The sequence below is a fragment of the Chelon labrosus genome (assembly GCF_963514085.1).
Source record: "Chelon labrosus genome assembly, chromosome: 23".
NCBI lineage: Eukaryota > Metazoa > Chordata > Actinopteri > Mugiliformes > Mugilidae > Chelon > Chelon labrosus.
In genome coordinates this window covers 484,239-506,663 of record NC_140356.1, presented here as the reverse complement: position 1 = coordinate 506,663, position 22,425 = coordinate 484,239, and the positions used below count along the sequence as shown (strand labels likewise).

Here is a 22,425-nt window from a genome sequence, read left to right as displayed (position 1 = left end):
CTGCTCCCCCAACAAACCACAGCAAAGTACAGGGCACTCGCAACAACAGACTGGTAGAACATCTCCAGCAACTTGCTGCACACGTTGAAAGACCTAAGCTTCCTCAGGAAGTAGAGTCTACTCAGTCCCTTCTTGTACACAGCATCACTGTTGTCCCTCCAGTCCAGTCTGCTGTTCATGTGGACTCCCAGGTACTTGGATCAGTCCACTACTTCCACCTCCAGACCCTGGATGGTGATGGCTCCACTGGTGTCCTCTTCTTCCCGAAGTCAATGACCAGCTCCTTGGTCTTGTCCACATTCAGGAGTAGGTGGTTTGTCTGGGACCACTCCACAAAGTCCGCGATCAGTGTCCTGTACTCCACCTCCCGTCCATCTCTAATACACCCAACCACTGCAGAGTCATCAGAGAACTTCTGCAGGTGGCAGGACCCAGAGCTGTACTGGAAATCAGAGGTGTAGAGAGTGAACAGAAATGGAGACAGGACAGTCCCCTGTGGTGCCCCCACATTACTGACAACAGTATCAGACAGGGAGCCCCCCAGCCGCACAAACTGGGGCCTGTCAGACAAGTAATCAGTAATCCAGGAAACAATGGAAGAGCTGACACCCATCCTGAGCAGCTTCTCACTCATCAGAAAGGGCTGAATGGTGTTAAAAGCACTGGAGAAATCAAAGAACATGATCCTCACAGAGCCCTTTCCACCATCCAGGTGAGAGTGAGCACGGTGCAGCAGGTAGATGACAGCATCATCCACACCAACATGAGGCTGATACGCAAACTGAAGAGGGTCCAAGACAGGGGTCACCAGGGGTCTCAGCTGAGCCAGGACGAGTCTCTCCAGGACCTTCATGACATGTGACGTCAGTGCAACCGGTCTGAAGTCGTTGAGGCCAGATGGGATGGGCTTCTTGGGCACCGGCACTACACAGGATGTTTTCCATAGCACCGGTATCCTTTCCAGCTTAAACGTCCGCCACAGATGGAGTGGGCGTACTCGGAGGGATTTTGTTTTTCTGTGCATCCCTCTTATATTCAGCATAGCGATCGGGATGTTTGGGTTGGCATGGTTCACTTCGAGTCTGCGTGCTTCCATGGCTTCAGCTAGCTTTCGCAGAACCATGTCGTGACGCCACCCGTATCGCCCCTGGTTCAGCGCAGTCTTGCAACCAGAGAGGATGTGTTGGAGGCTGGGACTTCGGTGGCCACAAAGTTGGTATGGCTCCTCTGTGCTGTACCAGCGGTGCATTATTTTGGGGGCTTGGAAGAGTGTCAAAAGTGGCTCTAATCAAGACACTTAGTCTTGCTTGGGGAAACTTCCATAGATCAGACCACATGATGGTCCTGTCGGTGACAGCCTCCCAGGTGGTCCATCTGCCTTGCTGGGATTGAGTTACAGCCATGACCTTGTAGCCCTCCTCTTCCTCCCTCCTGACTTCCGTAATCACGAGCTGTTTCCTTTCCTCTCTTGAGGCTTTGGACCAAAACCTGTCATGCCATGTTGCACCAACCCTACGACCTCCTGGTGTTTCAGCCAGGTTATGGCCTGGTCTACTGCTAATGATCCTGTTCAGACTTGGACTTTGGTACTCTGTACCACTGGGTCAGGTGAATCTTTCAGTTCTAACAGCAGTCTCACCTTCTCCAGTTTGTATCCCAAGCTGATGGTTTTCAGTGGAAGTCTTAAGGCGTTCCTTCCGAATAGAGCTGAACTTGACAGGCATTGAGGAAGGCCTAGCCACTTCCGGATGTAACTGTTTGCCTTAGCATCTTCAGGACTGCTGAAGAGGGGATGTCACACAGCTTTAAGGGCCACGTGAGACGATGGAATAGGGTGAACTGGTAACACCAGACCTTAAACTTGCCAGGTAATGGGCTTTGGTTGATCTTCTTTAGGCCAGTAGTGAGCTGTGCAGTGACAGTGGCAGCCATGTTTTTATCTGACAGGTCAGCTGTGTATAGCGTTCCCAGGTTTTTCAACGGCTGTTCTACCAGGCGTGGAATCTCCTCGCCATCCACTGAGAAGGAGATGTTGTCTCTCGTGGCTCCTTTGCAGATTGAGTCACTGTGGGACTTGGTTGGCTTTATCTTCATCTTGGCCCATGTCAACAGTTCCTCAAATCTCTTTAGGAGTCTGTGAGTGCACACTGCTGTCTGGAGTAGTGTGGTGACGTCATCCGTGTAGCTTCGGATGGGTTTAAGTTGCTGCCCTGCTGGGGATCTGACCCCTTTAACCATTTGTCTTCCTCCAATTAGATGACCTCAAAGGCTGCTGTGAAGAGAATTGGGGAGATGGAACAACCCATTGCCATTCCCTTCTGCTGCTGGTACCACCCAGTTGTGGCTGCTGCTGTCTAGTAGCACACCTGGAGGTTATTGAAGTAGGTGGTTATGAGGTTCTGGATGCATGATGGAATGTGAAAGAAGCTGAGGGCATACCAGATGAGCTGGTGGGGGACAGAACCATAGGCATTAGCCAGATCCAGCCAAACTACATGAAGGTCTGACTTGGTGCGTTTGGCTGTCTGAATCTGTTCCCTGATCATCAGGGAGTGTTCGACGCAGCCTGAAAACCCTGGTACGCCTGCCTTCTGACAGCTGGTGTCTATGTACTTGTTGGCCAGCTGGTAGTTGGCGAAGCGCCTCACCATCGCCAAGAAGAAGATTTTCCCTTCCAATACCTCTGAACTGGTTGATGTTTCGGGAGTCTTTTTCTTTCGGGATGAAAGTGGTGACTGCCATGCAGTTTTCCGGGCAACACTCATCATTTTCCACAAGAGCCTCATGGTCATGGGGCAGCTGTTATAGATCTTGTACGATACCCCGTTTGGCCCAGCTGCAGAGGTAGCACTTGCTCGAGACACCACTTGGTTGATTTCAGACCATTTGGATCTGGTCCCACAGGTTGTTGAGGCCTTCCTTTTCATGGTCCTCGGATCTCTTCCATGCTTTCTTTCACTAGCTGGTGTAGGGCTGGGCGATAAAACGATAAAGATTTCTATTGCGATAAACACGTGATCAGTATCAATAGAAAATACGTTTGATAGAATGTTCGATAATTTCACTTGAACTCCGTTAGAGGAAAATAGGAAGAAAACCCCGAGCCAGAACTGCAAGCCATTCTGGGTGATGTAGGCAGAGGAAGGGCTTTAGGCTCTCGACCTATCACGGCCCAGTAAAGCCAGGTTGGTGGCATCAACAACAACAAAAAAAAGAACGGCGTGGAGTGAAAGTTGAATATGAGTGCGACAGCGCGAGAGGAAATTGTAGATAAAAAAAGGAAAGGTCACATCACCAGTTCGGCAATATTTTGTTATTTTAAGTCAGACAAGAGCCAGACCGTTGTTGTCTGCAAACTTGGTGGCGAGTGAGCATATTATTGGCTCTTGTCTCTCTTGATTAGTAGTGTAAGAGTCGGTTAAGTATAGTTTATCTGCCGGCCGAGTGAGTGGCTGCTGACTTACAGTTAAGCAGGGATCCACTAGCAGCGGTTATGAATCGGTTAAGTTTCGTTTCTCTGCGTATTGTGCATAAGTGAGTGAGTGCCTGAGTGCCTTAGTTTGCTAGTGGTCAAGTCGGGTGGTACATTGTGTTTCTCTGCCGAGTGAGATGTAAGATGTTTGAATGGTGTCATTTATATATCAATCAAACATGGTAGGACTCAACTGACCCGGTTATATAGACGTCTAGATTCATGATTCTTGAGTCGTCTTTGATGGCCGGTTATATGAGCTGAATCTTTTTTTCCACCGCTACTGAATATTAATTAAAATGAATGAAAATGAAATGCCATTGAATATATCATTGTTATCATTTAAAAAAAAAATTTAAGTGACGGGTAAAAATGGGACGGGATTTTTATGACCCTGTCAGTCAAAATGACAGACAACGAAAAAGTCTAGCGCAACCTCTGATCAAGAGGTACACGGCAGCAGAATATGACAAAACATCAAAGCGATATAAAGAAATAATGGACGCAGTGGCGTATCATTTAGCGAAGGACATGCTCCCGTTCAGCACAGCTGAGAAGTCTGGGTAGAATAGGTTAAAAAACCAAATCAATAATTATCAATATCGACTGATATGAAACACTTATATCGTGATACATTTTTCAGCCATATCGCTCAGCCCTAAATTAGAATCATGATAATCAACTATTAATCTTGTATTTCTGATGGCTTCAGTATAGTCTATAGCTAAGGCACCCTAATAAAACCAGGGTAGCATTTATGTCTGGTGACTTTACAGTTGTAAAGACAGTTGTAAAAAATTGTACATAAAAGAAGATGATGAAAGTTAATGTTGATGAAGTTGATGAAGTTAAAACAACAATAATGACTAATAATTGGTGATTAATGTGGGTCACATTTAGGTAAACGGTTGGTCGGAGTGTTTATGTACCCGTAAAGACTCAGACGTGCACATGCTCCTGTGTAGTCACAGGGTTACACATACACATACAAGAGCCACACGTGTATCTGCATTGAGTTGTGCATATTGCCAGCCACATATATGGACACAAATGAGGAATTTTGACTAAAATAATCATATGAGCAGACATTATGGTTGTTTTTACCCCACAGTGTGTGTGTCTACCTGATAGCTGAGCTCAGACTTTGATACCAGTCATTGAGATCCTCCTGGTTGTTGGACATCAGTAGGAGTTTGGCTTTGGGGAAGGTTAACTGCAGTAAGAAGAGATAGAGGAGAGTAGTTACAATGTTTGTTGGCAGAATAGTTTAAAAGGTGTGTGATGGTGAGAGTAAGCTAACATATTATTATGGGTAATTATTCACTTTTAAGTGTACAGATGACTTATTGTGTTTCTTGGCACTGAATAGGCCTTCATCTTAGTGTTGTTGATTTATATTTCTGTTTGTGTGTTCAAGAGTAACATGCCGAGATGACGAGCAACTGGTTAGATAATGAACAAGATGAAACTGAAGCTTTGTTTGGCACATTCTCTCTGTGCTGGCTAAAATTCAGATTTTTCGCCATATTCTTCTCCCATGAAAGAAGTTGCTAAGGTTCCAGGGGTTTTATAAAAAAGTGGCAGAATGCGGAAAGTAATGCAGAAACTCATAGTTTGATTAATTGGCAAAAGTAATTATTACTACTCACTACTACTAGTTTTACTATTGCCACTACTACTAATAATGATATGACTAAAAACTGTCAGGGAAAGCATTTGATTTGATTTATTAAATATATTGACATTATATTAAAAGCAAGTCCAGTTGCTCTTCTGTAATGTTTTTGGATACACCATGACCTGGATGACTGAGAACCTTCACAGACGAATGTTTTGACTTCACAGACAAAAGCCTTAACAGTATGAGTAGTTACGATAAAAAATGCTGATTTATCAGTTTTCTGTATTTTCAAAGACTCTTAGAGTTGAACTGAAACTAACTGCAGTAATATTAGAACACCAGTAGAGGTCAGCCCCCACACATTACTAAAATAAGCCTCAGATGGTCCTTATCAAACAAACCAATGTGAGACGTCCGAGACCAAACAAACAAACAAAAAGTTACTGTAGATGATTAAAATGAAGTCTTTACCATATTAAAAGCCCTTTCACATTTACCAGCGCCATTTTCATGTATATTTTCACTGAAATTTACACTGGTAGAGACAATCATATACAGCTCATCAAAGACAATTACGTCGATACACCAATCAGACATAACATTATGACTAATTTGACTAATTGTGTGACTCCACAGGACACTAAGTGTCAGTGTCTGTTTTTCATGTTTTTTGAGTTGTTCCTAAACTATTTTTGTTTGTGTGCCTGTGTCAGGCTGCATGATGCTGATGATGGCTGCTGCCATCAAGGAACATTATTGCTATGGGGCCTGGGAGCCTGGTCTAGGTGGGTGGTACATTTCTAAGTAACATCCACATGAATACCAGGTTCAAATGTTTCCCAGCAGAACATTGCATAGTCACAAGATGGTCAATGTTATTCATTTCACTCGTCAGTGGTCATAATGTTATGTCTGATCAGAGTAAATTAAGATTTTGAATGCACCTATCCTTAAAAGAATCAAGTATCAAATTAGATATATTTGTGTAGGCCAAATTTAATTTCGGAAGATATTAGCCACACACCAGTTGGGAGACAGTGGTTGATTTAAACAGATTCCAGTTCAGGAAATTTGACTACAGGGATTAGGGAATAGGGAATAGGGATTCCTTGGAATAATAAGAATGTAAGATCAAGAAGCCTCCACGTTGACTATTTACACATTTAAGAGAATCTGTCAGCGATGTGGGAAAAATTTGAATTAGTGGGAATATATTAGCAGGAGGAAGGCTGGAGACAGAGAAGAGAATAAGAAAGGTTAAGACATTCGGAGGGAAACAACAACGCAAAAGATGAACAGATTAATGGGGTTGAGTCACAAATAACAGCTGGCATTCTACAAACATGCACACTAGAGTGAAAAACAACACAAGAGGTTTTAATAAAACAGATTTTTTTCAAACTTTGCATATAGATTACCAATGCATTTATCACCATCAAATTCAATTTGCCTTTAATTCTTCAGGGCCCCGCATGAGAAGGGCTCTTGAGTGCTGACAGCCCTTTTCCTTGAGCACACACGGGGCCCAGGATCAATATGTGTCCTTATGAGAAAATATGTGTAATGCTATAGAGTATACATTTGGGCCTCATTGGGATAAGAGGCTAATGAAATGCCATTAGATAACGTGCAGCAGATACTGGAGAATGCTGACAGCTTTGAAGAAGATGTATTAATGGGAGGCCCAGAAGAGATCTGCAGGGTAACCTAACCGCGCAAACACACACACACAAATATACACACAAATGTGCATAATATGAGGGGGAGAAGATGCATATACATTTATTTTAGGTATGATTATTATGTGATTATTTACTAAAACTGCCAGATGAGTGAGTTGAGTTTATGTAGTACACAAACAAGTATGATTATTATGTGTAGTACACAAACACAACTTGGCCAGATTTAACAAAATTCTGATAATATCCACCTGCAATGGGATACTCAGGTAACTCTGGATGGAATAGAATTTCCTAAAATCACCCTTGTCAAAATTGCATGGCATCATCAAAAGCACAATTCTTGAAAGGAACATAAAGGTCATATTCAATTCAATTTCATTTATTTATAGAGCGTCAATAACAATTCAGATTCTCTCAAGACGCTTTACAGAACCCAGAGCCTGAAACCCCAACAGGAAGTGCTAACGCAACAGTGGCAAGGAAAAACTCCCATTTAACAGGAAGAGACAGAAAAAAACTCTCAGAATATGCCCTGCTTTTAAAAACGTACATGCTTTCACCGTAAGTAGTTATAGATACATTTATACGTCCATTTAGTAGTACAGCAATAGATGGCAGTAGCAGCTTGGATGTGTGTGACTGGTTCCGTAATCCTTCATGGTCAGTTAAAGCCAGAGTTAATAACAGCGACCATAACAAAATAACATTTCCTTAACTGACAATTTGCCTGCCACCAGTTGCTTAATATATTATGATCTCCGTTTCTTTGGTTTATTGTAGTGATCCTTGAACATAACGTAAATATGATAGCCAACAACCAAATGATGACGTTCAGTTGGGCCGCTTTTTTTTTTCAGATGGTCTTGTCATGTGAAAATATTTGTTTAGATAAATGTTCATATATTATAGAATGAAAATTGATAAGAGCCTTCCGTTCCTCTACTCGTACACTGATTGACTGAAAAGCCACCAACAGACCAGCCAAAAGGGAGGAACACATACTAACTAAGGTCACAGATGTTGGACAGTGAACGGCCTTCCTCATATGAACTAGGGTGGTATTATGCTGTTGGACAAGCATAAGGTGAGGTGAAGATTGCCTGGCAGAGGCCCCTGTGTGTGAGGACTTCTCATGCGTTCCAAGGAAGGTCGGGGACAGTCTGTGTGGGCTTTTTTTAAGTGGCTATCAGGAGCAGTGATCAGAAGGTTGTTGTGTCTGTTGTGGCAACAACCTTAGAACCAGCTGGTGAAAACTGGCAGTGAAGAGAGCTGTCAAGCCAGGGGTCTCCAGAAACACAAGGCATGTACTGTAAGGCCAGAAATGTTGAGACTTTGGCAGCTGCAGAAGCAAAAATTCTGTTGTGGAAGGAGTTCAGGGAGGCTGGAGAGGGACATTAGGCAGACCTCAAGTAGACAAATCGTACAAGGATTCAGGAAGGGAAAGCAGAGCTTAGTTTAAACTGTGTGTGCCATGGGAGGAGAACTACTGACCAGTACTGGGGATGTTGTCATGAGGTGGAAAGAGCACTTTGAGGATCTCCTGAAATCTTGCCATTATGTCCTCGACAATGACAGAGGTCACTGAGTTAAATAAGAGGCTCCTCAGCGGCAAAACATTCGCCCAGAAATGCTAAAAACTCTGGATATTTTTCAGTCCTGACTGACTGACTTCTTAAATGTGGCATGGAGGTCGGGGACAGCACCAATTCAATGCACAGCCAGGGTGAGGTAGGTGTCCAGTATGCAAACCTCAAAACTGCACCTCTGCATTTTGCAGATGATGTTGTTCTGTTGGCTTCATGAGACCGAGACCGTCAGCACGCACTGGGCTGGTTTGCTGCAGAGTGTGAAGTGGCCAGGATGAGAGTCAGCACCTGAGGCTAAATCTGAGGCCATTGTTCTGTGCCATAAATGGCAGATTATTCTGTTTAAGTTGGGGTGAGTTCCTGCCTCATGCAAAGTATGAGAAAAAAAATCTCTGAATTTTGTTGCTTGTTTTGGGTGATGGTAGAATGGTAGAATGGACAAGTGGTTTGGTGTGGCTGCTGTAGTAATGCAGGCTTCTTTTGAACTGCCATGATGAAGAGGGAGCTGAGCAAAGATTTTGAGTTAACAGCCAATCTACATTCCAACCCTCACCTAATAATGGCATCAGGGATACTAATGGCTGAAATGAGGTTCAGCTGGTTCGGGTATCTGGTAAGGATGCCTCCAGGGTGCCTCCACATGGAGACACCATATACAGTATCTCAATCAGCCTGGGAATGAGGGATACACTGGGAAGAAATGGAATATGATGCTGGGGAGAGGGCAACTGTACTTCAGTGCTAAGTCTGCTTCCATCGTGTCTCCAATTCATATAACCAAATGATAATGGGTGGACGGATGGATGTACCAAACTTTTGATTTGGCCACTGGCCAGAAAGAAAGGGCGGTATTGAAAATTCCTAAACCTTTTTGGATGTGAATAGCCCCAAACTAAAGCTGAGATTCAGCGGTTTAAGATCACATTCCTTATATACATGTAACAACATGTTTTAAAATTTTCTTCTTTACATTTCTGCAATAAGAAATGACTCAAAACATCAGTCCAACATCAAGTCCTTTTAATAGACGAAGAGAACCCAATCAAACCATTCATTTATTCATTCATCTTCTGTAACCGCTTGCTCCTGTGAAGGGTCGCAGGGGGCCTGGAGCCTACCCCAGCTCCAATCAAACCAATGAAACCAATATATAAAGGTGAGATAATCCTTTATTTATCCCGCATTCAACAAAATTATTTATAACTCATATTGGTCCTCAGAAAGCTCATTTATCTGGGCCATCATACACTGCCACAAACATGTTGAGAATATCAGCCTGTGGTGAAATTTTAAACAAAGTGGGTCACTGAATGACATCTTAGTTTAATTACATTGATTGGAGCCACACCAAACTTTAGAACACATGGACTCTAATTTGGCCTTGAAATTAACTTATTAATCGGCCTTAATTAACTGATCTTTGAAGGATTACATTGTTTTTGGAGTTGGAGTTTGGAGTTTTTGGTGGACCACTCCTGTGGAGGGTTAGGGTTAGGTAATTCATCTCATATCTTCTCCATTTGTTCAGTCTGTCTGACTGTGGATTCCAAACTCTTTAAGAGGTGGTTTTGTAATCTTTTTTAGCCTAATGACCAACGACAGCTCTTTTTCTGAAATTTGCAACAAGCCTCTTTTTGTGCCATCCCACAATTTTACAAACATGTGTTGTGAAGATCAGACTGTGACAAATCCCAGATTTTTTTTAAACAAAGCTGGGTGCTGAACAACACCCGAGTTAGAAACACTTTTGAACAGATGGACTATAATTTAAGCTCGAAGTTAACTTGCAATCCTACAAGTGCAAGTCACAGTTGCTGGGATGATGGCTAGTTTTTCTGAATAAATAAATACGCACGTATAAACTTTTTGCTTTCTTTGTTTGACTGGGGGCGGCACAGTGGAGAGGTGGTTAGCACTGATGCTTCATGATGAAGGTACCGGGTTCGAATCCATGGGCCGACTGGGACTTTCAGTGTGGAGTTTGCATGTTCTCCCTGTGTCTGCATGGGTTCTCTCTGGGTACTCCAGCTTCCTCCCACCATCCAAAGACATGCTCATTAGGTTCATTGGTGATTCTAAATTGGCCGTAGGTGTAAATGTGAGTGTGAATGGTTGTCTGTCTCTCTGTGTTAGCCCTGCGATGGACTGGTGACCTGTCCAGGGTGTACCCCGCCTCTCACCCGCAGACCCCGCGACCCTTTACAGGAATAAGCGGGTAAAGAAGATGAATGAATGAGTGAATGAATGAATGTTTGATTGGGTTCATTTTCAAAATATACAAGGTGTAAAATTATATTTTTACACCTCTATCTGACTAGACAGTGACAATCCAGACATTCTGTTCTGTTGCCTTCACCTCTACTTCAGGTACTGAAAGGTACACCAATCAGACACAACATTATCACCGTTATGACCACATTCCTGGAAAGTTTGGTTTTGGTGAAATATGCTGGAGGTTCACTGGATGTCATCAGAGTGTTCATTGACATGTTCTTCGAATGTCTACAGAACATTTTCAGAATATGCACGGACCATTCAAAGAAAGTCAGCTGAACGTTCCCTGAAAAAGGCGAGGCTAGAATTCTGCAAAAGTTTCTTTGAATAGCCAATCATTGCTCCTGGAAAGTATATTATTATGTCAATTTTCAGCAGCTCATCACTTTCTCCTCCTCATTCCCCTGCTGCCTATAGCAACAGTGCCCATTGTACCCACAAAGCATCATTTTCTCCAACTACTTCTTCCTGACAAGTTGGGGCTATAATTTCGCCAGTGATGTCCCATCTTCGTGAATCAGTTCCCAATACCGCCTTTGCAGTATTTACTAACACTAAAAAAGTACAAACCGTAAATATAGTAGAGGTCAGTAAGTCTAAACTGGTTTTCATTATTGTTAATGAATGTCTGCTTGAAGTTTACTCGATAGATTACATTTATTAGAACCCACTGATTATTGAAAGTAATTCAAAATTTGATAAAAATAGGGGGAAAAAAACACTATTCCAGTGCTCTCTAATGATTTAGAAAGAAACATATGACATGAACAGAAGAACAGCAGTTAGGAGCCTAGCTGGCTGATACTTACACTGAGCAGGCCTCCCCGGCTCCTGGTGTGACCGAGCACTTTTTCTACAACGCAGTCCTGCAGTGGGTAGATGTGCTGGCCAGCAAATTTGTCGCCATTGGTAAGATGCAGTGGGCTGCAGCGCTTGGCCTGCAGCAGCATGTCAGAGAACAGGAAGAACATCTTGGGCTTTGCCTCTGCACCTTTTGTAGGAACCACCTTCAGCCAGCCCTCACGGATGTACCATCTTCCTGTGAGAGGGGGGAACAAACATAAATAGATATTCAACTACTCAGTATGGATTGGACTGCTCCCAACATTGAACTCACCCCAGAAAATGGAGACTGCCAAGTTTATCTGACTTATTTAACATTTACTGAATGTTGGAACCACATGAAAGAAGCAGCTAGTGCGTCTGCATTTTGTTAACATTAATAACCAAAAACTCAAATGTAAACTTTACAAAACTGTAATTTTTAGTTATTAAAATAATATATATTAATAATAAAAATAATTAATAATTTTGTATTTTCCTGGGATCATCAGTACATTTCCATTTTAAAAAAATACATGAAGAAAACTTAAGAATGCTGTGCTGAAAGGTTGCTGAGCTACATATTTTGTTCCTGATGGCCTGAAAGCATTGAAGAGGTGAGGTCATTCTACCTTATTAAAGGGCTGTGTACCTAATGATAGAAGTGCTGTATCTGGTGTTTCTGTATTAGTATGAATTATATTCAGTAACCTTCTTACATTACAGAAAACGTGCCTTCCCATGGTGGCCGATAGAGCTCAACGCACTGCAGCTTGAGCATGTGCAAACAGACAAAACACAAGCAAAGTAAGAAGACGTCTTTATCAATTTTAAAAGACAACGGAAATGGTTCCTGAGGACCCCAAAAAGGCGATGAACCTTGTTTGCTCAAAACGTCATGACATTTGGAGTTTTTGACGTTCGTCCTTCTGGGGATGGCTGGAGGAGTGTCATTGCTATGTCGTGGGGGTGACTGGTCTGGTCTAGTAGGGTGGTACATGTCTAAGTAATATCCACCAGAATGCCAGGTGCAAAGGTTTCCCAGCAGAACATTGCATTGTCACAAGATGGTGAATGTCAAATGTATGTAGTGATGACAGATGTTTATCTTGTTCCTTTCTGCTGCTCTCTTCTCTCTTATTTTCCGTCTCTGCCTAGCCGGCCTCAAGCACATGGATCCCTCCATATGAGCTGGGTTCTACTCAAGGTTTCTTCCTGTTAAAAGATAGTTTTACCTCATCACCGTCGCCTTCATGCTTGCTCTGGGGGTTTTAGGACGGATTTCAGACTGGATTTTGTAAAGCGTCTTGAGACAATTTATATTGTTATTGACGCTATATAAATAAAATTTAAATGTACTGAATTGAATGTAATTTACCTCTGTCAGTGGTTATAATGTTATGCCTGACTGATGTATATTGAGGCGGTGTTGGGCATTTGTGTTTGTTTTTTTGCTGGTGTTATAATTACATATGCCGTGCATGTGTTTTTAATCATATTTTATCATGCATGAAATCATGCATCACATTGGTTTTCAGAGGCATTTCACAGGTTGCATTTTTTTAACAAAGATAGAAGGTATAAGTGAGGTTTAAAAAGGTTTAACTTTTTATAGCAACTGTATAGTCCAATACCAACACTGGGTAAACACTTTTATTATTCCAGCCTATTAATCCACATTCCATGTCCTCTGCAGCTCTTTGTGGTTTTAGCTACACACTGTAAACATTCAAATGTTTCCGCCTACTCAGCCATCACAAAATGATAAATAATCGCTCTTTAATCATGCATTTTAGTAATTCTGTCTTTAACTTGCAAATGTTAATAGATGATCAAGTTTTAAGCTCCATAAAACATTCAAAACGATTCAGACGCGATAGAGAATCACAACTTCAGAAAACTCACACTTACAGGTTTAATGCAGATTTACCCAACATCGAGTCAGTGTAGAATAACAGCATTAAAACGCATATATCAAAAACACTGAAACTAACTAAGATATACTGAATTGAAAAGGTAAATGAGTGCTGTTTGAAGGAGAAAATAAGGAAGAAATAAAGCACACTCAGGTGTGGCTGCTGAGGAAAGCGCTTATCTCTTTCACCATGATGGCAGCAGTATGATGACAGCTAATAAGCAAGAGGCTGACATTTGGATAGATAAGATGAAAATTCAGTCGAGGTCCAAGGTGTTTTTGTAATTGCCCCAGCCAGTAGCCTGCGACTGCAGCAAGTCCAGGTGGACACAGCTGTGCCTCTGGGGTTCAGAGAGTATATTTTCAGCCACAGACAAGCCCATGAGATTAAGAGATGGGCACAGGTGGGGGTCAAATTGCTTTTAAAATGCCATGGGTCTTAAACAGACAATATTTCTCTTCAAGTGTCTTGTGTCATTTTATTTAAAATAAAATAAACCCTGTTGCAGCCTAATGCAACCTGTAAAAGACCCATTTACTCAAGTGCAAATAATAAGTTTCATTTATTGTTACAAAACACACAAACTCTTGTGTTTTTTGTAACATGTTTTTCATTTTTGAATGAAAAGTTACTAGAATCAATAATTAAAATCAACTGATCGTTTATCAGCTAATTGTTCAAATCAATTCAAACTTATATATATATATATATATATATATATATATTATATTCACACAAAAAATTCTAAAATAATTTGAATGATTGAAGAAACATTAGCAACCTTGACGCATCGAATAATTTTGAATAATCATTTTTGACCATTTGTTTGGATTTAAAGAATCTGAAAATCTGTTAATCATTCTAATTCTGATATGCATGTTTTGTTCTCACATTGGAGAATCCACAGCCTTAAATGTATATTTATTGTTAAATTGTTGGTCAAGTCAAAAGATATATGAATAATGCTTGAGAAAATTACAAAAATACACAACACAATTGTGTGCCAGTCATATTGTTGATCAGAAGCATCCATGCTTCAACTTAAGGAATGGGCAGGCAGACACAAATCTGCGGCCTCTCAGGGAAACAGGCCGTCTGTCTGCTGTATCGATGTCCCATTGATTCAGGCTTTGTGTCTCACAATACCCCCCACCCACCCATCTCTTACCGAGGTACTTAATATGTTTGAAGGGCTCAAACGTTTCTCATCTGTAAAAGGCAAAGCTTTTCCTTTACTCACATAAGAGGTAGGGTTGGTGGGGAGCAAGGAGAAGGATCGGTGTGGGGTTGCATGGTGGGGTAGCTGTATCTCTGAAGTCTGTCTGGTGGGACTAGAGCTTTATTGGATGGAAAGGAAGCCAACAGAGTTGTGAGGGCCTGAGAACTTGGATGAGAGGAAGCTTTTGAAACTTCCCACATCGGCATTAGAGATGAGCTGCTATTTAGCATTCACTCCAACCTATACCAACACATACACAAATACACACATAAAATAAGCCTGCATATCCATACTTGTGGCAGTTTTGAACAAACTCACACACACACACAAACACACTTCAGCTTCCTTTTTATCTGCAGGGCCTCAGGATAAGGCTGGGCTCTAATTGGTCCAGGGGGAGACTGGCAGGGCGAGTAGAGCAATGACAAGGCCAGGTTCTCTGGAGACAAACAACGGAAGCGGGAATACCAAAAAGAAAATGGCCACTGCTCCACAAGTAGAGAAGGAACCACAAAGGAGCAGGGGGAATTAAATGAAAATGAGAGAAGGAAGACAACAGCACATACACCCGCTAACTCTTAGCTCTACTAGGTTTAGTATGATGTGCAAAATACTGCAGCAAGTCCAATAAATCTAATTAATTTAAAGCAATACAGGCAAGTCCAGGCAGATTGTCTCCATATGTAGCCAATTTCCCTTCTGTTTATCTGTGCCTGCCTTTTTAATTTTAAAAGGAGTCCAAGGCTCTTCTTTTTTAATTGCAGAATAATTTGATATTTGACATTTTTATGAAAAATACTTCATGGTTCCAGCCTGGTAAATTTAATATGACGTGCTTTTCATTTGAATTACTTTCATATTTTAACTTATTTGTCTTATCATGTATATTATGCACGCTCACATTGCATTCGCTAAAAAAACAACAGCAACAACAACAACAACAAAACATTATCCATATCAAATACATTTTCAATTCCAGCCACAAATTCTCTGTTGGAATGAGATCTGTCCTTTGCCCTGGCCACTCCAGAACATTTATCTTGTCGCCTTCAATACATTTTGCTGAGGAATCACTTTCTTTTACTCTGACATTAAGTTTTTACAAGCCAAAATATACAGCCCATGATTACATTTATAAATGGAAAGTAAAAGGAAAGACAGGGTGATTACTTTTTACAGACGCTGAAGCATCAGGCTCAGATGCATGCCTATCCAATGTTGGGCATTGTAAGATCTCATCCCTAGCTTTACAAAAAGATGCAAGAGGTGGAGAGGCCTGTGCATCAGGTTTTCCCTCTGTTAAGCATCATTGGGGGTCAGCATCATTTTCAAGGGCTTTGCTTCTTTTGATTACCCCAAAAGCTTGCTCAATTTTGGGGCTCTACTTCCACGTGCATTTTTGTTTTTTCTTTGGGTTCCCGTTATTGTGTTGTGTGGAAAAACACTCAGATAGCATGGCTACAGTAATGGTTTGTTAGCCTGGACCTAGTAAATGCAAGTTAGGTGTTTGAAAGCAAAAACACGTACCTTCGTTGGTAGGCAAATGTCCAAATCAGGCTGGACATTTAATGGACTGAAACAAGCGTCAGTTATAAATTAAACTTGTTTACAAAGTTTAAGGCAGAATCGAAATTGTGATTATTCAATAATTCCTTTGTAATCGGAATTTTGTCCAGGTTCTAAGTTGGTACCGGTTCCTAAGGCCCAATATTAGTCCAAAATGACACAGAGCTATAGATGCAGAAAAAAAAGTACATAAGGGAGGACATGGAGGTAGTTATTAAAGAACAGGAAAGGAATATGTGATCAAAGATTCTAACCTGCAGCCAACACCTTCATCTTTCGCCCTTTCAGCAGTTTTTGCACACGGCAAAGTTGCAGGTGGTTTTCATGGCACTGGCTATTGTCCTGGATACGTTGGAATACCATGCACACCGCAGTCACCGCCCCTGTAGCAATCACATGGAAAAACCTCTGTATTTGTACACTCATTGATGGAATCCTTTCAGAATTCTGATTTGCAGAATTGGCTTAAAATACTGTGATCACAAAAATGGTCCGTATGGACAGCGTAAAGAAATCACGCCTCTGGTCATGATCAAACATGTTTTTTTTTTTTTTGTTTTTTTATTATATTATGTACATGTCATAAATAATCATGTAGTGTATTATGGAATATGCAAAAAACTAATAAAAATGAACTAAATTACTACATCAGTTTCATTTGTATCTATTCTGCCCTTGTAAGAATGCAGCTGACTTGCAGCTTGGCAGATAGTTAAACAGTTTCCCAATAAAACATAGCGGAGTCTTCAGGAAGGCTATGTTTTACTAAAGAAGATCTGTGAAACTGGAATACAAACAAAAAAGAAAAACAAATGGCATGTTATACTTTGTTTAGTCTGTTTCTTGTACATTCAAAAATACAACACACATAAACATAACCGAAGTTATTATTTATTCCACACAACAAAAGTGGCAATAAGTAGCAATTAGCTCGATGCTAACATAATATGGATAATCCCACTGGCGGCCTAGCGCATTAGCATTGGTCGCGGTATTAACTTTTACTTATATCCCTGGACTTATATCCCTCCTGGGTACAGCAGGAAGAAAATGAACCGTGAGTGGAGATAATAACTTTGATGACTGGCTGAAAAGGAACTACCATAAACCTGCAGGGACAAACAGTGCAGCAGCCTAAATTGCACTTAAAGGGGGCCACAGTCCCCGCCTAGTATAATGCTATACCACTATGTACAGTACCTTTAAGCAGTAACACTACATCTGTAACAGGTTGCAAATATACTTTGGAGGAACCACCTTTAACAACCCTGACGTCCACTTTATGGACTCTATTGTCCTGACCCAGAAAGGTGTCAGCTCTGAGTCCCGTGGGCCATTCATTTCATTTGGTTTGGCTGTCTTTTAAGAGCCAACTTGTCTCCAATTTGCAGGTTGGATTGGTCTCCTTGCCATTTCCTTTTTGGCTGGAGTGTCATCTGGAAAACAAGAAGCAAACCATGGCCTTCTGGGTTCCCCATTTTGTTGACCCATCAGTGTCCACAAAATGGGCAACCCGGAAGGCCATGGTTTGCTTCTTGTTTTCCAGCAACTACTTATGTTGGTGTATTTAAACAATGTCCATGTTTTTGAAATCTATTATTAGAGGAGTCTTATAAGTAACATTATTAGGAAATGTGGATTATTGTGGAAATCAATTACATTATTTTATGTTATTGGGTTTAGAGAGGTATTATGGATTATTACAGATAGATTTTGAGTAAATAGACTAATTGTATTATCCCATATCTATCTATTTGCATGTGAATTCTTACTCCCTCCTACTTTCTTGTACAAAGCTTCATAATCTTTGTAAATCAGAAAAGTAGAAAGACACATACAATTATTGTGTGAAATACCATCAGATGGATTGTTATTTCAAATTTCTTGCTTTTATGATGAGCAATAAAAGTTCACAGATGAACTTGATACTCACGGCAACTTGTCCACACTAATATAATCACCATCTAATTTGCTCGCTTAATTTCACAACAATCAAATCAAACAGAGCATCAGTGTGGACTTTTTCCATTGCCACTGCTTAGAGAAATAACAACTTCTAATTAAAGTATTCTTGGGCCAAGTTCTGGTTGAGGCATTAATAATGCATTGAAACCATTAGACATTCTGAATACAGCTACTGCTTCTTAGAGCTTACATTTATTCTCTGTTTATACAGTGTTTGACCATGATATGAGGACTTTTAAACCTTTACTGTCTGATATAGTTGGAGAGTTGCTTCTAGTCAGGTCAGATCTGTTTGTCATTAGCGAGGCATGGCGTGACTCCTGAAGCATGGCAATTACAACTGAATGCACTTTGAAAAAAAGAAGAAAAAATGTTTCACAACAAAGCCCCTTGTGATTCTATCTGGTAATTTGCTTCATCAGATAGAGCATGATTTGTCCGGAATTTCTTTGTTCATACAATTCCCTTTACAATACACTCATGTCGACAATAGAACGTTTTCCTACACATGCATATACACATATCCAACTCCCAATAAAAGTTTAGAAAAAGAATTTCTAATGGTAAGAAGCGTTGGTGAAGCAGCTGGACACCTACCTTCATCTTAGGGAAAGAGTTTGTTTAAATTTGTAAGCAAAGGCAGCACACCAAAAACAAGCTTTAAATTTATGCACATAAATAATTCCTTGTGTACATTCACACTTGAGTTAGATTTGCTGTTTACTTGACGATTAAAATTAATTATCAAGATTCAAGTTGATGTTGAAGATTTTACTTATTAATATAGCTTTTGCTTAATATCCTCTGATCTGCTCCCAATTTATTGTGTCAAAATCCACATCAAACTAGAACTTAACACATACTGCTTCCTTTTATTTCATTTTTAGTAAGAAAATGAGGACTGTCTTTCAGTTCAACAATATGGTGTAATGAAAGTCTGCACAAGTTTTTTTTATTGTTTCTTTTCTCACTGTTGAAGGATTATCCGCACATTCTATAATAGTATAGCTTTATTTATGTTATCTGTGCAGTACTGGTTAAGATACCACACACATACTTGTGGAACAAGACATGACAGATGTCCATGAGCAGCTCCTCGTACATCACTTGCAAGTGAAGTAAATGCATTTTATGTTGTAGACATTTTTCTTAAAATGCAGCAACATGTTTACAGAAGCAGAGGCACGATTGGTAAAGACACTTACTTGAAAGTTGCTCAAACTCTGGGTTGTGTGGACTTGTGTTGGCAGTCAGGTCCTGCAGAAGATGCTTATACCTGTGAGATAACAGAAAATTAAACATAGTCAATCTGTTTTGTCAAAAAATATTACTTGAAAAATGAAAAAGAGTACAATAAATTATATTGGCAAAGCAGGCCTGATATATATTTATTTTTTACCAGTTTTCAGTGCTATGAACCAAACATATGCTTTAAAATGAGCTAAATACACTAATGTATATGTCGTGTGAGAAACCATAACTATCTAAAGTGCAAGTTCTACCCTGAACTATTGTGTGAGTGAGCCATTTGGTCTGTAAGCTAAAACAACATTCCGCATATAGCGTATGCAGACCTTTATCACCTAACCAGTTAATAAGAGGTGAATCAGGCAAAAAGGTACCAGAAACTATCCACTTCCCTGGTAACCATTCTTATTAATAATAATAAGTTTGTGGTAAATGCAGTAATGTATTGTACCAATGGCAGTCTCCATCTACAATAACAGATGCAAAGAGTGTCAACATCTTTATTTATTTATTTTTTTTACTAGGATGTTGTGACCTTGAAGTGCATTGACAGCTGACATTGATTTCCATTTTGTCTCTGCCTATCCAGCCCTCCCTTTGTCTCGTCTGAGCTTGTTTTGGAGACAGTGTGGTGCCATGGAAAGAAGCTATTCAATCGGCTGCACACCATCTCTACTGTTACACTTAGTGGTATAAGTAGGAAGAGTTTGATAAGAGTGAAGCTGTGGACCATGTTGTGAGATATTTGCAGGTATGCAAATAGTAGTGTACTTATGCAGTTATTCTGATGATCCTACTTCTTGTGTTGAAGCACAACACTTTTATTGGCTTAGTTAGTCATTTGAATGTAGTTGCGCTACATTTCATGATTTTATCATGATTCTTCTTTACATTTTGTTAAAGAAGGGAGCCAGTATTGAAACCTTCCTTGCTGGTGTGGAACTGGGACAGCCCTTCTTCCTGTGTGTTGATGAAAAGAAGAACAGCATCCAAAGATACTACGTCATCATTGATCACAAGGCCATCCCTTGCAAGGCACAGATATCCTTGGCAACTTTTGATGAGCTCTTCAAAGCACACTTCATCTTCAGTGTCAACTACCATGAATCCCTCTACAATTTCTATATGTTCATCCAAACCACAGTTTTTAACATTGATGTGGGAAGTGCCAAAGAAAGTCCCAGAGTCAAGGAGCTAAGAGCAAGATTCAACGCTTGATGTGATAAGTATCCTTGGATGCAAATATGTTTCTTTGTTATGTCTGTAAGGCACACCACAAAAGTTCTGCATTGCTTTGTCAGCAAGACTCCACCACAGTCTATATCCTGGAAAGACATTATGTTTGAAATGTGGACAGTTGGGATGTTGTTTATCATTTTGCACCTATTCAGGTTTCCAGAAACATCTTGTACATTTCCACAGAGATGCTGCTTTGACTAATACTGCTGACAATGTGGACACTCAGAATGAAGATGGTGAGCCCTCAACTTCACAGGCAGTCAGTACAGACTCTCCAATAACTACCCAGCTCTCTGTTGACAATAATCATACGTTAAACAGGTGTGCTTCTGATGTAGCACTGCTGCAAGCATCTGGTGTTGCTGAGAGCACAGTCCAAGCAATGGTGGGGTCCATGGAGGAACTTGTAAATTTTAATTTTGACTTGCAGAGTGGACACTCTTTATTTTGATGATCATTTCAATGTATACTGTATCAATTCATCTTCTGTTTTTCTAATTAAGGAGTTGATTTATTAGTTGATTTGTGACCTGTGTTGTGGTTACAAAGACAATGCTATTTTATATGTGGTGTGCCTGTTTGAAATACATGTTGATTCAAACTGCAACTTGTGTTGTTTTCTTTGTAAATTAAAGGGGCATGTATGGTTTTGGGGAGTGAAACTGTGGATTATTAATTGACTCCCAGTAGTATTTAAAATTAATCAACTATAAAAGATTTCTATGTTGATTATATTTAACACTTTCCATAGTGTTAATATAATTTGAACCTTATCAAGAGTTAAAAAAAACACTGAATAGAAATTGAGCACCTAATGCCAATCTGTTCTGAAAATTTTGAATACAAGCAATGTATAAATTCTTTAGCTCCACCAGGAATAATGTTCAAAGAAACAAAAATTGCTGACCACTCTTTAGGACACCAAAGTTGCATTTATTGCATTTATAAAAAAATAAAATAGAAAATGTGTCTGGCTTTTAACTTGTAATTGTGTATCATATCTAATCTGATCTATTACATGTCCGAGAATATAAAGTTTTTGGATTACTTTTTTTTTTCTCAATAACTAATCAATTATTGATTGTTAACATGAACAAAATCACGGGAAGGATTGTTTAAAATGTGCATCCCTATTCAGATTTTCAACAACAATTTCCAGTTTTATTCAAAATAAAATCCTAGCCAATAACCAGCTGGCTGCTGACCAGCTGTCTATAGTGATATAGGCGGTTGAGACTGTGGGACATCAGAGTAATGGCAGCAACAGTAGCTGAAGATGACAATTACTTTGTTGATACAGAAATGCTTTGATTTTAGAATGTCTAAAATGGAATAGGCAGTTGTGTAAAGTAAAACATTTATATTCAAATCTAAATGTAGAAGCAAAACAAACATATTGTTCAAAGATTCTGGGAATAGCTCCTGTCCCAGCAACAAAACCACAACAAAAAGAAGAGAACTTCTAATATATATGTCTAATTTTCCAGTATCACCTTGTATGACAAGACAGGGCACTAATGGAAGGAAATGGAAAGGGACAGGAGTGTCAGCATTTCGTTTCAAGAAAGAGACAGTCAAAATGCACAAGAAGAACTAACACAAATGCATGACAAGATTGGGGCGCAGCTGTAGGAGGAGTTGTTTCACTAAACAACAAATCTCTGGACCAGCAGCATCATGTTTCTTGACATGGGCCCTCTAAATATCCCAAGGACGCCAATTGTTGCATCTCTGTTATTGAATAAACACAACCAATAAAAGGCATGGAGGGATTCTAATAATTGCCACAATCAACTCGAGACCCCCATCATGTTC

The 22,425-nt window shown here is 40.2% G+C and overlaps 1 protein-coding gene across 2 annotated transcripts in view; it reads right to left on the bottom strand.

Moving 5' to 3' along the window:
* The window catches only part of arhgef39 (Rho guanine nucleotide exchange factor (GEF) 39), a 36,659-nt gene that overhangs the window by 6,998 nt on the left and 7,236 nt on the right, over nucleotides 1-22,425 (bottom strand). For both annotated transcript variants that reach the window (XM_084573739.1, XM_084573740.1), the window contains exons 6-9: nucleotides 19,329-19,399; nucleotides 16,413-16,541; nucleotides 11,445-11,674; nucleotides 4,597-4,685 (exon numbers count right to left, since the gene is read on the bottom strand). In XM_084573739.1, the coding sequence (XP_084429865.1) occupies nucleotides 4,597-4,685; nucleotides 11,445-11,674; nucleotides 16,413-16,541; nucleotides 19,329-19,399 (519 nt within the window). The remainder of the gene's footprint in view (nucleotides 1-4,596; nucleotides 4,686-11,444; nucleotides 11,675-16,412; nucleotides 16,542-19,328; nucleotides 19,400-22,425) is intronic.